The following is a 17,082-nucleotide window of genomic DNA, read 5'->3' on the forward strand; positions in this document are numbered from 1 at the left end:
GCGAATGTACTTCACAAAAAAACTATGTCAAATTACAATCTCTGCCTTTTGAACATCATAGATGAAAGTCACCCCTTCAGGACTCCTCTTTATGAAGCAGAACTGAGAGCTGCCCTAAAAGGGTGTTTTCCACTTTGGGAAAGACGTGGTATGGTGGTGGCTTACAGTCAAAATGAATGCATGTGTGCAGTGACAAGTCACCAAGAAAGCTACAAAGCTACACTCAATGGGGAATCCACAACAAGAAAGTAATGGAAACAAGTAAAACAGCAACAACTAATATTAGTAAGAGGTGCAACTATTCTGCATAAAACAAATGTAGCATTTCAGTGTAAGAACATCACACCAAGAGTCAATTTACAGTAGAATAATGATGTAAGGATTGACTTGAACACCATACTATGGAAGTACCTGAATTAAGTGCAGAGGTAGCAATCACACATGGGCTGTGGAGATGATAGATTAACAGGGTTTTTCCCATTTCAGACACTGCTGGCGTATCACTAGGATATGCCATCAATGTCAGCTAGATGCAGGTTGCACCTTGGGGACCCATTAATACCTTCAGAATGGGGCCCCAAAGTGAAAGAGAGCACACCGTGCATGAGCAATGTGCTCTCTGTTCACTGGTGTGGGAGTTCCAAAAATAGCTGAGCAAGCAGGCTTGGCTGTTTTTGGAAGCTCGACTGCTTTTGGAACTCCCATAGCTGTGAATGAAGGGTGGCTGCTCATGAGCGGCTGCTCTCCACTTTGGGGTATCTGTCCTGGACATAAGAGTGAGGCACCTATCTGACAATGATGGCATATTCTAGCAAAATGCCATCAATGTTTGAGATTAGTAAACCCCTTTAAGAGTACCACAGGCACTGGGCTGTTCACAAAAGTGTCTAGTCATTTATTTAGTATGGCATTTCAAGGGAGTTTGTCTACTTGATTAAGGACTATTATCTGTAGTACTTCATGACTGAGTAGTCAGGATCACTACTTTTTATTTTCATATTGCCCCCTTCCCCCAGATGAGTACTTGTTCCCCTGCTGAATTACATTACCTGGACTGTCAAGCCATGCACACATAGTAGGAGGACTTCCTGAATGCAAGCTTAGCAGTCCAGACCATGTATTTGCTAGCACACAATGGGGGTACAGAGGGCACGTTGAAAATAAAAAAGTAGCCCTTCAGAATCCTTATCTGCAGTACTACTTAGTGTATGTACTACTGCAGATAATAGCCTTTAAAGGGGTATTCGGGTAGTGACAAGTTATCCCCTATTCACAAACAGTGCTCATCTATTTCTGGAACTTCCATATGAGGTGAAAGGAGTGGCAGTGACCTGCTGCTTTGTTCATCTGTGAGGTTCCCTGTTCTTGTTACTGGTGTGGGTCCCTGCAGAAGAACCCCCTTTGATCTAATACACTGTCAAGTCACATTTTTATGCTAATATGCAAAGTAACCACTGTGTGCATCATGGACACCAGCTAGATGGGCTTGGAGTGACTTAATATGGTCCTGGTAGACTGTGACATGCATCTGAAGCCATGCTGACTGCAGTGCATCCCACAGCTTCTGGAGGGTCCATGGGGGAGGATCCATAGCACAAACACGATGATTGAAATGGTCTCATAGACTGTGTTCAAGTCTGGGGAATTCTGGGGGCAGAGTAGTACTTGGAAGTCTTGGCCAGTGGCGTACAAGAGAAATACAGACCCCTTAGCAAGGATCAAACCAGGCCCCCCACACAGGACAGAATTGTTACCGCCTAAACCCCTTTCAATTACCCTTCAGACATTTTTTACACTGCCTGATTTGCTAAAAGTTGTTCCTTTAGAGGGTAGAGTCCTGACCACCTTTCCACCCCCAGTAAAAGAGGGGATGATCCCTCTTGCCCTTGGCCCCATAGCAGTCACATGGTCTGCCACTATGGTAGTTGCGCCCCTGGTCTTGGCCATGGTCTTTCAATCAATGCTGGACATTTCTAGCCATGTGACATATCACATTTTCTTACTGGAAGATCCCATCCAGCCCAGGGAAGATAATCAGTATGTATGGCTGTACATGATCTGCAAGGATGGATTCATACCCACATGAATTGAGAGTGCCTTTCACTTGGATGAGTGGGCCAAGAGAATGTTACAAAAACATTCCCCAGATGAAAACCAGCTTTTGTTCTTCTCGCAGTGGTTGCAGGGTGTTTGTTCTCTGATGTTTCTCACCTGACATGCATTCAACAAAGCAAAAACTTGACTCATCAGAGAAGGCAACCCTTTGCCAATCAGGGGAGGTCCAATTCTGATACTGCTGCAAAAATGGAAGTATTTTCTGATGATGCAACTTTTTTAGCAGAGGTGCATGGACCATCCATCTGCTTTAGAGCCCCATACACTGTATGGTTTACTAAACTGTTATTTAGGTTCATTTTGGCAGTTAGCTGCTCCAATGTATTGTGCTGGGCCACCCTCATGCACCATCATAGTGACATTAACCTCTCACGTCAATACGGTACTCCTCAGTTTCCACATCACTTTTTTTGCAATGGTGCCATTTGTCTACTTGTGATATACTTTCACCACAGCAACATGTGAACAGTTCACAAATTGTGCAGTTTCAGAAATACTGCCACCCTTGTCTCAAAATCCAATAATCTCCCCTTGTTGTAACTTTGATATATCGACCTTTTACCCATGAGAGAAATGAGGAATATGAGTGCAGAAAGCATATCAAACACCTTATATACCCAAGACAGCTCACGACGCGTGACTTCCTTCATGAGCTATGTGCTACCAACGTCAAAAGTAGGAAGTGGTCATAATAATATGACTCAACTATGTAGTTATTTCCTATACTACTGGACTACCCCTTTAATCCAGCTGACAGACTCCCCTCAAGATGATCCAGCCATGAATGGCTACAATGGATTAATTTAGGCGTAGGCTGTTTTCATTTGGTCAGTAAAATGAATGGCCTTGTAGCCGACATGACTAAAACATTGCACACAACGCTCTGGTCAGGCAGGTTGGCTCAAAACAGTAACAACTGATTCCCAGTAAAAACAAAAAGTTTGGATCAGTTAAACTTTAACTTTTTTGTAAAATGATGGAAAGAATGGACCTTAGATCCAGAACATATTTACAAAGTTTTCCTGATGAGTAAAACTTGGCTGCTTTCTTCTAAAAACAACATGTATCGACAGGTTGTGTGGGAACATGGTTGGCACTGTGTCTGAGAGAAATCAGCCATGTTTTTCTAATCCCGTACAACCCTTTTAACAGTGAGGAGGTCCGCTGTTATCTTGGGATAATCAGAGTATATTATTTGTACAATGTCTGTGTTTTTGTATGTTCTAGTCTTTCCGTTTTATGACTTTTATGTTTCCCTATCATATTATAATACTGTATATACCAATCACTGCGTTGACTAACATTTTGCCGATAGGAAAAAAACCATACAGATTATTTTAAGTAAGCACATCAAAGCAACAGTGTCACTGCTGGCATTATCTATACGGCAATTAATTCTCTGTGCAGTATGCCCTTAAATACCAACATCCTTTCATTAATTCTCTATTTGTTTGTGACTGTCTGGTCCATGATAGCACATAGCCGAATGTTTGCTTAAATCATATATTATTCTGTGTCTTCTAAAACCAAGTAAAATCTCAGGAAGCAAGAACAAACTAGAATTAATGCTTATGTACTTGCCTTGACATGTAGATATGTGAAATAAATTCACGCAGGGGAGTAATGTTTGGTGACACATTTGTAGCACTCACCTCCGCAGGAGGAATCCCCTCAGGTGGCTGACATAACAAAGTCACCTCCTGATCCAGAGACACTTCCCTTGACAATGGCTCCTTCTCAAAATTCTTCCTGAGGTCTTAATAAAGAAAGCAGAAAACACAATATTACGAAGAGATAGATAAATCAAATCTAAAATATGAATATAAGAACTAGAAATGAATATCAGGTAAGACAGACACATAGTGACATTAGAACGCTTGTGGAGAAGAAGAGAACCAGCCAGCGTGTATTGGCTCTCCGCCGCAGATCCTGCCAGCTATGTATAACCACACTTTACGGTCTGACAGTGATAGAGAGTGACAGAGAAGGATGTATACATAGTGCCTTCTCCTCCCCTTGGGGTACGCAGGTCTAAAATAAACTGAATTCCACATTCATTTAGCCTGTTCATCTACATGTTTCTCCTTGCTGAATCCCTGCTTTGAGCACACATGGCTGGATTACTAGTGACAGAAATTGACATGGGGATGTAGAGTCCCTCATAGCACTGCTATCCTGGCACCCTGTGGCAAAATGTACCAGCTCAGTAATAACACAGGCCACCTCATTGCTTACCTGTCTTCTCCTGTTTGCTTTTAGAAACCTAAAAGGAGCCTGACAACTATGTTTCAGGCAAAGGAAATGCTTGCTTGTATTTACCGTTAGGAAACCACAAGCAGCACCATCACTCACCCTATATCTATGAGTTAAAGCTCAGGATTTAGATACTTCTAAATAGATGCATGCCTTTAGGAGCTTGCACTTGAGTGAGGTGACATAGTGGCATTGACATAGAAATGCAGTATGCAATCAAAATCTGATGCATTCTGGGATACATGTGTTGATGGCAAGGCTAAGCCGACAATCAAGAATATCTGAAGGCATACATTAGCATTGGCAATAGTCATGGAGCAGTGTGAGGTTCTGACATTCTTAAAACAGAGACAGAAAATAATAGTGTTAGACGTCATAAAAACAGAACAAATCATTCAAAAACATCAATGAAATTGTATCTCAGGAAGAAATTGTATCTCAGAGTTCATCTGGAAATATTTTCAATTCTCTAAATAAGGATCATTTGCAGGAAGAAAAAAACAATCTTGTATCTAATATAATGAAACAGCTTTGGGAGAGTTTTGTAAGCATGCTTGGACACTTGTGCAAAGGTCACTGTGCAGGGAATGGGAGGAGGCGTGTTGTGACCATCACCTATTGTGAATGATGGATCCTCTGTTATTTGCCTTCTGCTTTTATAACAGAGGTGTTATATTTCAATGTAATCATTAGAGATGAGCCAATCGAAGCTGACGAAGTGGAATTTATTCAGAATTTCAGGAAAAATTTGATTCTGAACGAATGCGTGGTAACCAGGGCTGGTGCAAGGATTTTTGCCACCCTAGGCAAAAGCTAATTTTGCCTCCCCCTCCTTGACTCTGCCCATTGACTCTGCCCTTTGACTGCCCACAGAGCCCCCATCAGACCTCAGATCAGCCCAAAGACCCCCACTCAGCCCCCTTCAGACCTCAGATCAACCAAAGACCACCACTCAGCCCCCATTCATACCCCAGATAAGCCCAAAGACCCCCCCACACAGCCCCCACTCACTTAAATCATTGCGGCAGGCAGAACTAACTACATACTACAATACTTACCTAGAATGCTGCGGCTCCTCTTCCTCACGCTCCTGTCTTCCCGCCGGCGCTGCACTGTCACCTAACAGCGTGCAGCCTCAAGTCATAGTGCGCACACTACGTCCTGACGCTGTACGCGCTCAGGAGGATAGTGCAGCGCCGGGGCCGTCGCCGCCAGGGAGCTGGGACAGTGTAAGTTTAAAGGGGCGGGGCTGGTTGCGCAGGCGTGGGTGTTGGGTCCGGACCGGGATCACCCCATCAGACATGTCACCCGGTGCGGTGGCCTACTCTGCTTATGGGTGGCGCCGGCCCTGGTGGTAACGAATTGTAATTTTGGAAGGCGGGATGACGCATAATGCCATGCATGCAGCCAATCAGCAGCCAGCCGGCCCGGTGATGTCACAGCCCTATAAATACGGCGGCCATCTTACAGTCTGCCATTCACTATTGCACTTTGTTCAGGGACAGACGTGTATGCAGGCGCAAGGGAGAGTAAAAGAAAAACTAATTGTTAAAAAAAAGAAGTAAAGAAGCGATTTACTAGTGCAGGGAAAGGATAGTGAGAGGAATAATTTCACAGGCAGGGAGAGACGTGTGCAGATGCTAGGGAGAATCATAGGAAAATCCTCATTGTGAAAAAAAGCTATTTACAAGTGCAGGGAAACATTACTTGGGGATCCAGATAGTCTCATAATACAGCTCTGTCATTCCAGCAATTAGTTATTGGGGTGCAAGTGCTCTGTTGAATAGCCGTTAGAGCTTTTATCTGTGGAAAAAGATAAATCTATACGCAGGTTACTTTTGCTGTTAACTGCGCTGATATCATTTAGTGGCCTATTTCACTACAATACGAGAAATATTTACGCAGGTCACTTTTGGTGTTATTTGCGGTGAAAGCGATTATTGCCATATTTCTAGAGAAAAAGAGAAAAATAGATTAAGTTCATATTTTCTGTTATTTGCCCTAAAAGCGTTTATTGTCATATTTCACTACAATACGAGAAAAATAGACGCAGTTCACATTTAGTGTTATTTGCTGTAAAAACGTTGATAACAATATTTCTATAGAAAAAGAGAAAAATATTTGCAGTTCACTTTTTCTGTTATTTACTTAGAAATCTTTTAGTGGCCTATTTTAGTCCAATATGAGAAATATATACGCAGTTCACTTTTGCTGTCATTAACGTTGAAATCGTTTCATTGGCAATTTAATTATTATTTTTTGCCTATCTCAGTAAAAAATATATATTTGACGCTTTTAATTTGCTTATAATTTATTTAGTTCAGCTAACAGTATGTCAGACAGAGAAGTGCCATGACCTGCACAGGGGAGTGTCAGAGGAGTAAATGATTCTGGCGCAGGCACAGGTATCAGCAGAGTAAGGGGGCGTGGCAGCAGGGGTTTCTTCCCGAGGCCTCAGGTCCACATGTCAGCTAGCGGTCGTGTCTTGACCAGCAACCCATCGGTTCTTGATTGGTTGACTGGATCTTCGACTTTGTCGCAAGCGACAGCAACACCAGCAGCCTGAGTCTAGAGTCACTGATGAGCAGCTTTCTTCACCCGCATAGTGAAGAAACTACTCACCAGCAGCAGCATGTAGACCTGGAGCAGGACCTGAACCAGCAGGTGGTGGCATACTTTGACAGCACCATGCCAGCCGTCACAGGAGATCCGCTGGACTACTAGGCAGCCAAACTGGATTTGTGGCCGCAACTGGCCGAGTTTGCCCTGGAAAAGCTGTCCTGCCCGGCCAGTAGTGTGGCATCAGAGCAGGTGTTTAGTGCGGCGGGAGCCATAGTTACCCCAGGAAGAACTCGCCTGTCCACCCAAAATGTGTAGAGACTTACTTTTGTCAAGATGAATCAGCCGTGGATGAGCCAGGACTTCCACCCACCAATGCCTTATGCATCAGATTAGATCATTCTTCTCCACACTATGTCACCGTGCCACTCTGTGGTATCATGCTGCTGATGCTGCTGTTGCTGCCATGTCCACACTATGTTACCATGCCACTCTGTGGTATCATGCTGCTGTTGCTGCCATCTCCACACTATGTCATCTTGTCACTTTGTGGCCTCCTTATGCTGCCATGTCCACACTATGTCACCTTGCCACTCTGTGGTATCGCGCTGCTGCTGCTGTTGCTGCCATCTCCACACTATGTCACCGTGCCACTTTGTGGCCACATGATGCTGCCATGTCCACACTATGTCACCTTGCCACTCTGTGGTATCATGCTGCTGCTGCTGTTGTTGCCATGTCCACACTATGTCACCTTTCCACTCTGTGGTATCATGCTGCTGTTGCTGCCATCTCCACACTATGTCACCTTGCCACTCTGTGGCCTCCTGATGCAGCCATGTCCATACTATGTGATCATACCACTCTGTGGTATCATGCTGCTGCTGCTATCTCCACGCTATGTCACCTTGCCACTCTGTGGTCTCCTGATGCTGCCATCTCCACACTATGTCACCATGCCACTCTGTGGCCTAATCATACTGCTGCTGTCACCACACTTTGTCATTATGCCACTCTGTGGCCTCCTGATGCAGCCAAAAGCAGGAGTGGGTACAAAACACAGAAGATATGCAAATATTACCTTCACGTGTCATCTGTGTTTTAGATCCACTCCTTTTTTTTTTTGCATTACCAATACTCATGGATTACTGACCAAATGCTGAAGGAAGATGCTCCCCAGACAGGATCTGTTTTCTGTGGGTTATCGTTCTGACGGATCAGAGGAAGGGCAAAAAAAATGTAATTAGAAAATAAGCAATGTGTTTCACTATTTAGTTTTAATTAGTAAAATATATAGGTGATACATTCCCTATGAGTACATCCATGGAGTTAAGAATGTGTCAGTCATGAAGAATCTGCAAAGGGAAGGGAAAGTGCGGTACGCCAGACCTGCAGGGTAATGCGATTGTGAGGTCACGGTCAATGGCAAGCGAGGGTCACTCACAGTTATATATGGGAACCCTGGGCAGGCATACAGCAGTGAAGGAGAGGCTGGCACAAAAGTCCTCTGGGGCACACTCTGTATTTAGGGACCAGGCCTGGTGTTGGATGAGGTGCCCTGGATGTTGCAGGTGTTTTATGTGCCTGGGGCAAGGTCCCTTTAAGGTTCGTGACGCCAGTGCCAATTGAACGGTGGCACGCCGTTTGCTGATAGCAGGAATAACTGAGGAACCACGTAATAATAAAACAGAACTTATGCTTTACTTGTTCTCCAGTAGTCATCATACACGGACATAGTTGGAAACGCAGTTCCTTTGAAGACAGTTAGTTTTGGTACATTTAATGCAGGCCATATGTAGCAAGGTGATCTCAGAGGGTTAAACACAGGACTTGCAGTACAGGCGGCTTGCACTCTATTCCTGACTGATCCTGGAACATGGAAACTATTCCCCAAGGCCCAATGCCCTAGCTCTGGCGTATATCCTTGGGTCTGTAAATATCAAGTACCTCCTCTGCTGTCTTTAGTACCTCTTGCTTTCCAAGACTTGACTCTGCTCTCAGTGTCCTCAGGCTGGTTAACCGTGGTGTTCCTGCTTCTGCAAATATGGACTCAGGAGGGGAACCTTCTCCTTGGATCTGGAACCCGGTTACAGGGACTGCAATACCCTCTCCTAGTCTGCAGGCTCCAGGCCTGCTCTGCTCTCACAGGCCCATGGCCTGGCCTTTTCTCAGACACGGTCTAAACTAACTTTCCCTTCCCTGACTGGGCCTTATATAACCTAGGGCTCCCTAGCTCCCTCTAGTGACTTAGAGCTGGAATGACACCCCTAGCAGGCCTGCACATGCAAATTTCACAGTAACAGGGAAGTACATAGCATTACATTATGAAGATGACTCATACCAACCTCCCCATAAATAAGGGGAAACGACAGCACAACAAGTGACCCTTCTGTAGTGACGGGCATTACAGCTCCCGTACACTACAAAAGACCAATGCATATCTCTTATAATGAATAGGGTTGAGCAAACCCGAACCTGAACTCGAACCCAGACTTTTTCACTGAAGTTCGGGTTCGGTGTTCGGGTGATTTTATTATTTTCCATTATAACATGACAGAATGCTAAATAAAATGGCCATTGAGTGGTTAAAAATAATTTTAAAAAACTTTTGGTGGCCAATGCCTTTTTCTCTGTTTTTTTAAATGGTAGCTGGCATTTTGAGTAGGGATAGGTGAAGTTATCAAAAATTCGGCTGCTTCACTGAAGTTCACAAAGAAATTTGATTTGACGGGTGCAATGACGGGGAACGGCGATGTCACCGACCCCCATCGTTGAAACTCTCAGATGCATGTGCAATGCTGACTACAGCATCTGACAGTCATATTGAGACCTTTTAGGGGTTAATCAGGGGTTAAAATAGAAATACGTGCCTCATCCATTTGTTTGCAGAGAGGCCATCGCAGCCATCTTGATTGAAAATAACGTGCCAAATCTTGCACGCACTGACGTAATGACGTTATCACATCACCACACTGGGTGGATGCAGTGGCGTCAGCACTGATGACATCACTGCACCCAGCCAGTGTAATGACCTGGTGACGTGACTTGTCGGTGTGTGGAAGATTTGGCTGTGACAACCTCTCCATGAGCAAAGGGATGAGGTGAATATGTATTTTTTTTTGTTACCCCATTTCAGGAAAAATTGATTCATTAACACAAAACGCCCAGAAATTCGGTTTCACGACAAATCACATTTTTCCTGAAATTCAGATCGAAGTCAATTCGTTTCGATTCGCACAACATTTTTGGATTTACTGAAATTAGAATCTTTTGGGAAAATTAATTTGATTTGTGTAGAATTGATTCACTCATCTCTGTGATATTAATAAATCTTCCCTACAATTATTGCCTCATCGGTCATCAAACATTTATTCTGAATTATATTTTGGTGCATGATATTAAATAACTCAGATATCAAGAGGGTTTCCTGGTCCTTTATGTATGATCTTGATAGGTAGACAGATGAATGTAAAAGTGCAAGAGATTTAATAAAAGGGAAAAATAAGAAAGTGTTGAATTGAAGCTTCACCTATGAAAATTAAAAGCCACCAGAATCAACAGTTACCAAGAGAGTGCCATAGTGTTATAATGACTTGATATCTGGGTATCTGAGGGTGCTAAGAATGTAGAAGTAAAGAAGTAAGACACAATAAGGGCTCATGCACACAAATGTAAGTGCTCAGTGGATGACAAGCATGCAGATGAGCTTCCCTGAGATAATTTCTGACAGTTTGTGCAGAAATTCTTTGGTTATGCAAACTGATTGTTGCTGCAGCTGTCCGGGTGGCTGGTCTTAGACGATCATGGAGATGGTCATCGGCTGGTGTGGTTACATGTGGTCTGCTGTTGTGAGGCCAGTTGGAAGTACTGCCAAATTCTCTGAAACGCGTTTGGAGACGGCTTATGGTAGAAAAATGAACATTAGTTGCATGGGCAACAGCTCTGGTAGACATTCCTGCAGTCAGCATGCCAATTGCACGCTCCCTCAAATGTTGCAACATCTGTGGCATTGTGCTGTGTGATCAAACTGCACATTTCAGAGTGGTCTTGTATTGTGGGCAGTCTAAGGCACACCTGTGCAATATCATGCTATCTAATCAGCACCTTGATATGCCACACCTGTGAGGTGGGATGGATTATCTCGGCAAAGGAGAAGTGCTCACTAACACAGATTTAGACAGATTTGTGAACAATATTTGAGAGTCATGGGTCTTTTGTGTATGTAGAAAATGTTTCACATCTTTGAGTTCAGCTCATGCAAAATGGGAGCAAAACCAAAAGCGTTGCGTTTATATTTTTGTTCAGTGTATGTAGATGCCTGCACCTTTACATAACTTTGGTGCTTCCTCAGGCAGAGGTACTTGAGACTGGCATAGAAAACTTTGGTCTTAATAAATGTCCTCCATACACCCCCCAGCATCCTTACACCTTTCTTATGTTTAGGAACCACTCCTGGTGGTGGAAAAGAACCCTAAATAATCCCACGGATCCCAGCCTAGTGCTTACCACCATATTTTTTTCCCCTGCAGAAATATCCTATCCTTGTACGCAAAGTAGAATATTTTTTTTGCGGCGCCCTGGAACGGACTTACAGATATGGACAGCACACAGGTAAGCTGTCCACATCTCTTGCGGCCCAATTGAGATGAAGGGGTTCTCATCCGATCCGCAAAACTCCGGCTGTGTGCCTGAGCCCTTAGTCAAATCTGATCCAAACTACATTGTGTATACCTTATGTTTTGAGTAATAAATATCATGCTGTGCTACACAAATTACATTTTGGTATATAGATATAATCATGTCTGCTGGGACAGATAATATGTGTATAATATGTTGCATTTGAATTGACAGTTGACACACACCACATTTTGTTCACAAAAAAATGGTAGATCCTGTTAAACATGGCTTACATCTAAATCGCCTTTAATCACACTGCCAATTTTTCATATGTTTCATTTGGGCATTTTATTATTATCCAAACACACAAAGCTGGGATTATGTCAGAATCAGCCTTTTCTCTTTAACCACTAAAGGAAACATTCTCAAATTTTCCAAAATGACTATGAACCTGCCAAGTTACATACTGTACATAACATTTTTTCCTTTTATGCTGTAATCCTTTTTTTGACATTTTTTAGTAGCGAGAGGGGTTTAATATGAAAGGAAAAGTGCGATAAACAAAAGTAATAAGCTCATACAATATCAAAATGCAAGTAACCTGTAAGTAAAGGTAAATAAAAACAGCATTAAATAAAATAAAACTGTGCCGGGACTGAGATGTAATAAAATGAGACAAATATCTATTTGCACTCTAGGCATAATAAAACACAACAAATACGACATAAAGAAATTCTTAAAAAACTTACAACATGAATAATGTATAGTGGATGGAAGTAGTATAGGTATTAAAGTATTATTTCAAGAGTGACCTTCAGTACATATCTGAAGATGGACCACTCAGAATTTAGCTAAATAGCTAAAATTAGCTAAATACTTAGCCCTCATTCACATTTCCGTGTCCGTTTGACATCAGTGGAAAAATCTGTCCACATTTCATCTGTGAGGATGTTCATGAAGAATCAGTGTTTGGCTTGTGGGTAAGTTTTTTGCCTTCTGTGTGTCACGCTGTTGAATGTGGAGTACCGCACACCGTTATCGCTGGTGCCAGCAAGGACTTGTTAGTCATAATCAAATTGTAACGGTCACGTACACACACACACACAGGGGGGAGGATAGTGACCACTGCGCTCTACCCTCACCCCTTGCCCTGCCTACTTGCCTTGCAAGTCCTAAAGACAGGGGACAACTGGACGGCAATGCCTAGCTTAGAATACGTGCTGGGAGGACAGACAAGACAAATGACGGATAGTGAACGGACCGGGTCAATACCAAGAGAGCAACGCAGTACAAAGGATAAAGCAGAGAATAGTCAGGAGAAGCCGGGGTCAAATACCAGGAGAATAATGAAGTACCAAAGGAGTCTGCAAAGAATCGTCAGGTGGAAGTCGGGGTCAGAATACCAGGAGAACAGCGCAGTACAGGAGGAGCAGGCAGAGGATCGTCAGGGAACAACAGGAACAGGTAAGTATGCTAGGTAACAAAAATCGCCAAGAACCTAATTAACAGGCAACCTGTGGCCAGCAGACTGCCTGTTGAATACTTGTCAGCTGGGGTCATGTGACGTGGCCAGCGCCACATGACACGCACTAGGAAGTACAGCTGAGCACCGAGTGCCTAGCTCGGTGCTCAGACCTCCCCTGGTTGCCGGGGGAACCGAGGACGCCAGCCTCGCGAAGAAGACGTGCGCGGCCGGTCCGTCCCGCCCCCTATCACCAAGGAGACGAGAACGTTGTGCGCGTCCTCGCTCCTGCACAGAAACAGGACGCCGACGGTGCTGAGGAGAGTGAGCGCCGTCCTTGACAGGAAACCATTCACAGATTATAGACCGCTGAAGAAAGCCCTGACAGGCCGAAACGTCCGTTTGCCATATTGATATGTACATGACTTTCCTACACGTCTTGTAATTGCACTGGATCATGATTTTCATATGATGAAATACTATTAAAACGTAACTTTACGGCAAAGAAAAAACTGTGTGCTGCAACTATCCATATGACATCGCTCAGCTAAAAATTTACTTCCAGAGCATCTTTCACTAGTTGTGATGCCATCCGTGTTGTAACAATAGTTTTTCATGGACCCGTACACTTCAAAGGACATGATTGGTCCTCATCATGAACCAAAGTAGTGCATGCTTCAGTGATTTTTCCACTGAGAAAACCACTGATGTGTAAACAAAGACATTAAAATCAATGGATCCGTTTACTTTCTGTGAAGAACACGTCTGTGATTCACTGAAATGTGAATGAAGCAAGACAATGTAAACCCAGAGATAAATAACGAGTCTCAATGGTTTGTGTGTCATATTTTCTGTGATTTTCTCCCTTGGGAAACAATAGTGCACACCTAATAGATACACACGTTTATAACATCAAAAGGGTACTTTTCATTCCTATTGGAAGCAAAGAAATTGCGTATTATAAGCTGCAATAATATACCGCCGGCAGCTGCCTATCATAATACAGGCAAGGAGAATAATGGCCTGCCTAGGTTGTGAATTATAACATCAGATCTTAGTTGGATGCTTATCTACATGAATGCAGTGGATCTGCCAGAGGCAAATTCCTAACATTTTAGACTGTTAAAGAAGCGCAACCATAATTCATATGAGGGATGAGCACATTTCCCAAAATTTGTTTAGGGTGTGTTTTACAGTAGTTGAACTGGCTGTCAGATTTGATTCAGTCTGAATAAATTCAACCAGAATTGAAAGTGCCCCAGTTGCTCTGAAAAGTCATGTGTGATACTCTGGGACTGTACCCTACCCATTTCAAGCTCTTTAAAGGGGTTGTCCTGCCATATATATTGATGACCTATCATCAGAATAGGTCATCAATATCAGATCAGCGGGGTCTGACACTCGGCACACTCGCCGATCAGCTGTAAGAGGAGACGGGGCTCCAAGTTTACGTTGTATCCTGTTCATTACACTGTCTGTCGTCTCAGAAGTTTTGTCTGTGCTTTGTAATGACAAGTACTTGCTCCATACACTTTAATGGAGCGAGTATTTGTAATTACACTGCGTCATCTCTACAGGGGAGACAACATGTATTGTAATGAAGAGCAAGTAGCACTTGCACAGAGCACCGCCTCGTCTTCAAACAGCTGATTGGCAGGGGTGTCGGGTGTCGGACCCTACCAATCTGATATAGATAACCTATCCTGACGACAAGTCATCAATATATATGGCAATAGGCAATCAGACACCCCTGCCAATCTGCCACCTCAGCCTGAAGTAACAAACAGAGGGGGGCATTTATCAAATCAGATGTCAGTTTTGTGACTTCAAAAACATGCAAGTCATGGCAACTGCGCCGTTTTCTGCAAGATTTGGTAATTTTCCGTGACATTTGGTGTTTGTAACGGCATACAAGGGAATGCTCCAAACTCCGAATGGAACCTCACGAATAGCTGCTAGCAGACGAATAGGAAACGCACCCAAGCGGCTTACACTCCTAGCAATCAGTCTCTAACAGCATACAGTGAATCCCCCCAAGAACGAGACCAAGCTCCGTGTTGAGGGTAAAGCAGTGGACAGAAATCAAAATTCAAATATATAATGTCCCAACCATTACAGTAAACATAGACATTTAACATATCCCCAGATGGCTTGGATCTGAGCGCTAAATATCCAAACAGCGCTCAGATTCCACAAACAGAGTCAAATCGCCATGGGGTTTAAGTTTAGCATGGGCTGATGAGAGGGCCCATAACCCTGGGGCAAGAGGCTGGCAACCAGGCTTCTCCAGCACCCAGTGGCGAGGTTGGTTTCGCCACATTTCTCCCCTTTTCCAAACAGACTAACAGGGTATCTGACCTTCTGCCGGTCAGTGCCCTTGTTAGTCCAGCAGCCTACCCACAAAATGGAAACAGCAGTACAGCCCACCCACAATAAATGGTTACTACACCTGAGCAAGGGATAAACTTGTCCATGTCCATGTGCCTCACGACGGCTGTGTGGGGGACTGGTAGACTGCCTTGGTGGGTTCCTGAGTGGGCAGAGACCAGCGGTACTTTGCCCTGGTGCCAGCGCTACTACGGAAGAAGCCTGGTTGTAGCCTGGTTGTTGGAGGCGGAGACCGACTGTCTCCCCTTTAGATAAACCACCATGCTGCTGTGGGGGGAAACCGATTGTCTCCCCTTTGGCTAAAAAACCCTGTTGCTGGGGGACAGGACCGACTGTCCCTACCCCCTGTGCTGTAAGTGCAGAGACCACGGTCCCATCTGCACGGTTGTGGGGCTTACTGTCTCCCCCTGGGGAATGGAGACTGGGCTCCCAATTCCCAACAAATCCTTCTGTTGCTGTGGGATGGAGACTGAGATTCCAATTCCCAATAGATCACATTGCCGCTGGGGGACAGGACCGACTGTTTCTGTCCCCTGTAACTCAGCCTGCCACTGGGGAATGGAGACTGGGCTCCCAATTCCCAATAAATCACATTGCCGCTGGGGAGAGGGGGTAGCAAGCTCCTCTCCCATACATACTTCCAGCCTCTGGGGAGGGAGACCGACTGTCTCCGCTCCCAATACAGTGTCCTGTTGCTGGGGAAAGGAGACTGGGCTCTATATTCCCTGTAGGACACTCTGCTGCTGGGGGACAGGACCAACTGTCTCTTCCCCCTGTAACTCAGCCTGCCGCTGGGGAATGGAGACTGGGCTCCCAATTCCCTGCAGGAGCGTTGGAGAGACCTCGGTCCCACCTCCACCGGCCACCTGGGTTTTTTCCCAGTAAATCTCTACAATATCTCCCCAGCTGAATGGGTCTGGATCCGGGTCTGTCATCTTGCTGTCCTGCTGAGCCTTCCCAATGGAGTGGAAGAGATCTCGGTAGTCCTGCTCCAGTTCCCACTCCAGGGTTGCTAGGTGAGGCAGGTCTTTCTCTACCTCATGGGGGTCATCCCAATCCTGCCTAGCCTCCCTCTCATAGAAAATGTCCTGAAGTCTGGACTGTGCAGGGCTCCTGAGGTCAGGCTCTGCAAAGGACTCCCATAACAAGCCAGGACCATCAAACTCCTCTCCCTCTGTCTTGTCATACTCAGCTGTCCAGGGTATATACTGTGCCATATACCACCAGAGCGCCTGGTAGGCATCCTCCAGCCATAGCTCCTGCCATACCTGGTGCTCTAGTTCCTTCACCCATTCCTCCAGGGGCTGCTCTCCCAGGAAGGGCATCCGCAGGGCCACTTGCTTCTGCAATCGCTGCTCTTCACTGGGGAGACTCTCGCCTCACTGGTATTGTACATTATCCAGGGCCTGGTACCAGATGCCTTCCCTTAATGCATCCCGGCCATCCAGGTCTTTCTCATCGTACTCCACTGCTGGTTCCATTCTGGTGCTGTCAGGTTCGCTGTACTAGGACATGCGTTGCCCTCAAATTGTAAAATCCATGGAATGGTGTCTCCTGTAGCTGTCCTTCTGGCTGTGGGAATGATCCCGCCGCTTGCCACGGCATACAAGGGAATGCTCCAAACTCCGAATGGAACCTCACGAATAGCTGCTAGCAGACGAATAGGAAACGCACCTAAGCGGCTTACA

At 44.8% G+C, this 17,082-nt stretch overlaps 1 protein-coding gene across 1 annotated transcript in view; it reads right to left on the minus strand.

Moving 5' to 3' along the window:
* The window catches only part of UNC5A (unc-5 netrin receptor A), a 526,348-nt gene that overhangs the window by 116,916 nt on the left and 392,350 nt on the right, over positions 1-17,082 (minus strand). Inside the window, exon 4 of the mRNA XM_040406692.1 lies at positions 3,768-3,871. Within this exon, the coding sequence (XP_040262626.1) occupies positions 3,768-3,871 (104 nt within the window). The remainder of the gene's footprint in view (positions 1-3,767; positions 3,872-17,082) is intronic.

This window comes from Bufo bufo, chromosome 1, assembly GCF_905171765.1.
Source record: "Bufo bufo chromosome 1, aBufBuf1.1, whole genome shotgun sequence".
In the NCBI taxonomy this organism is placed as follows: Eukaryota; Metazoa; Chordata; class Amphibia; order Anura; family Bufonidae; genus Bufo; species Bufo bufo.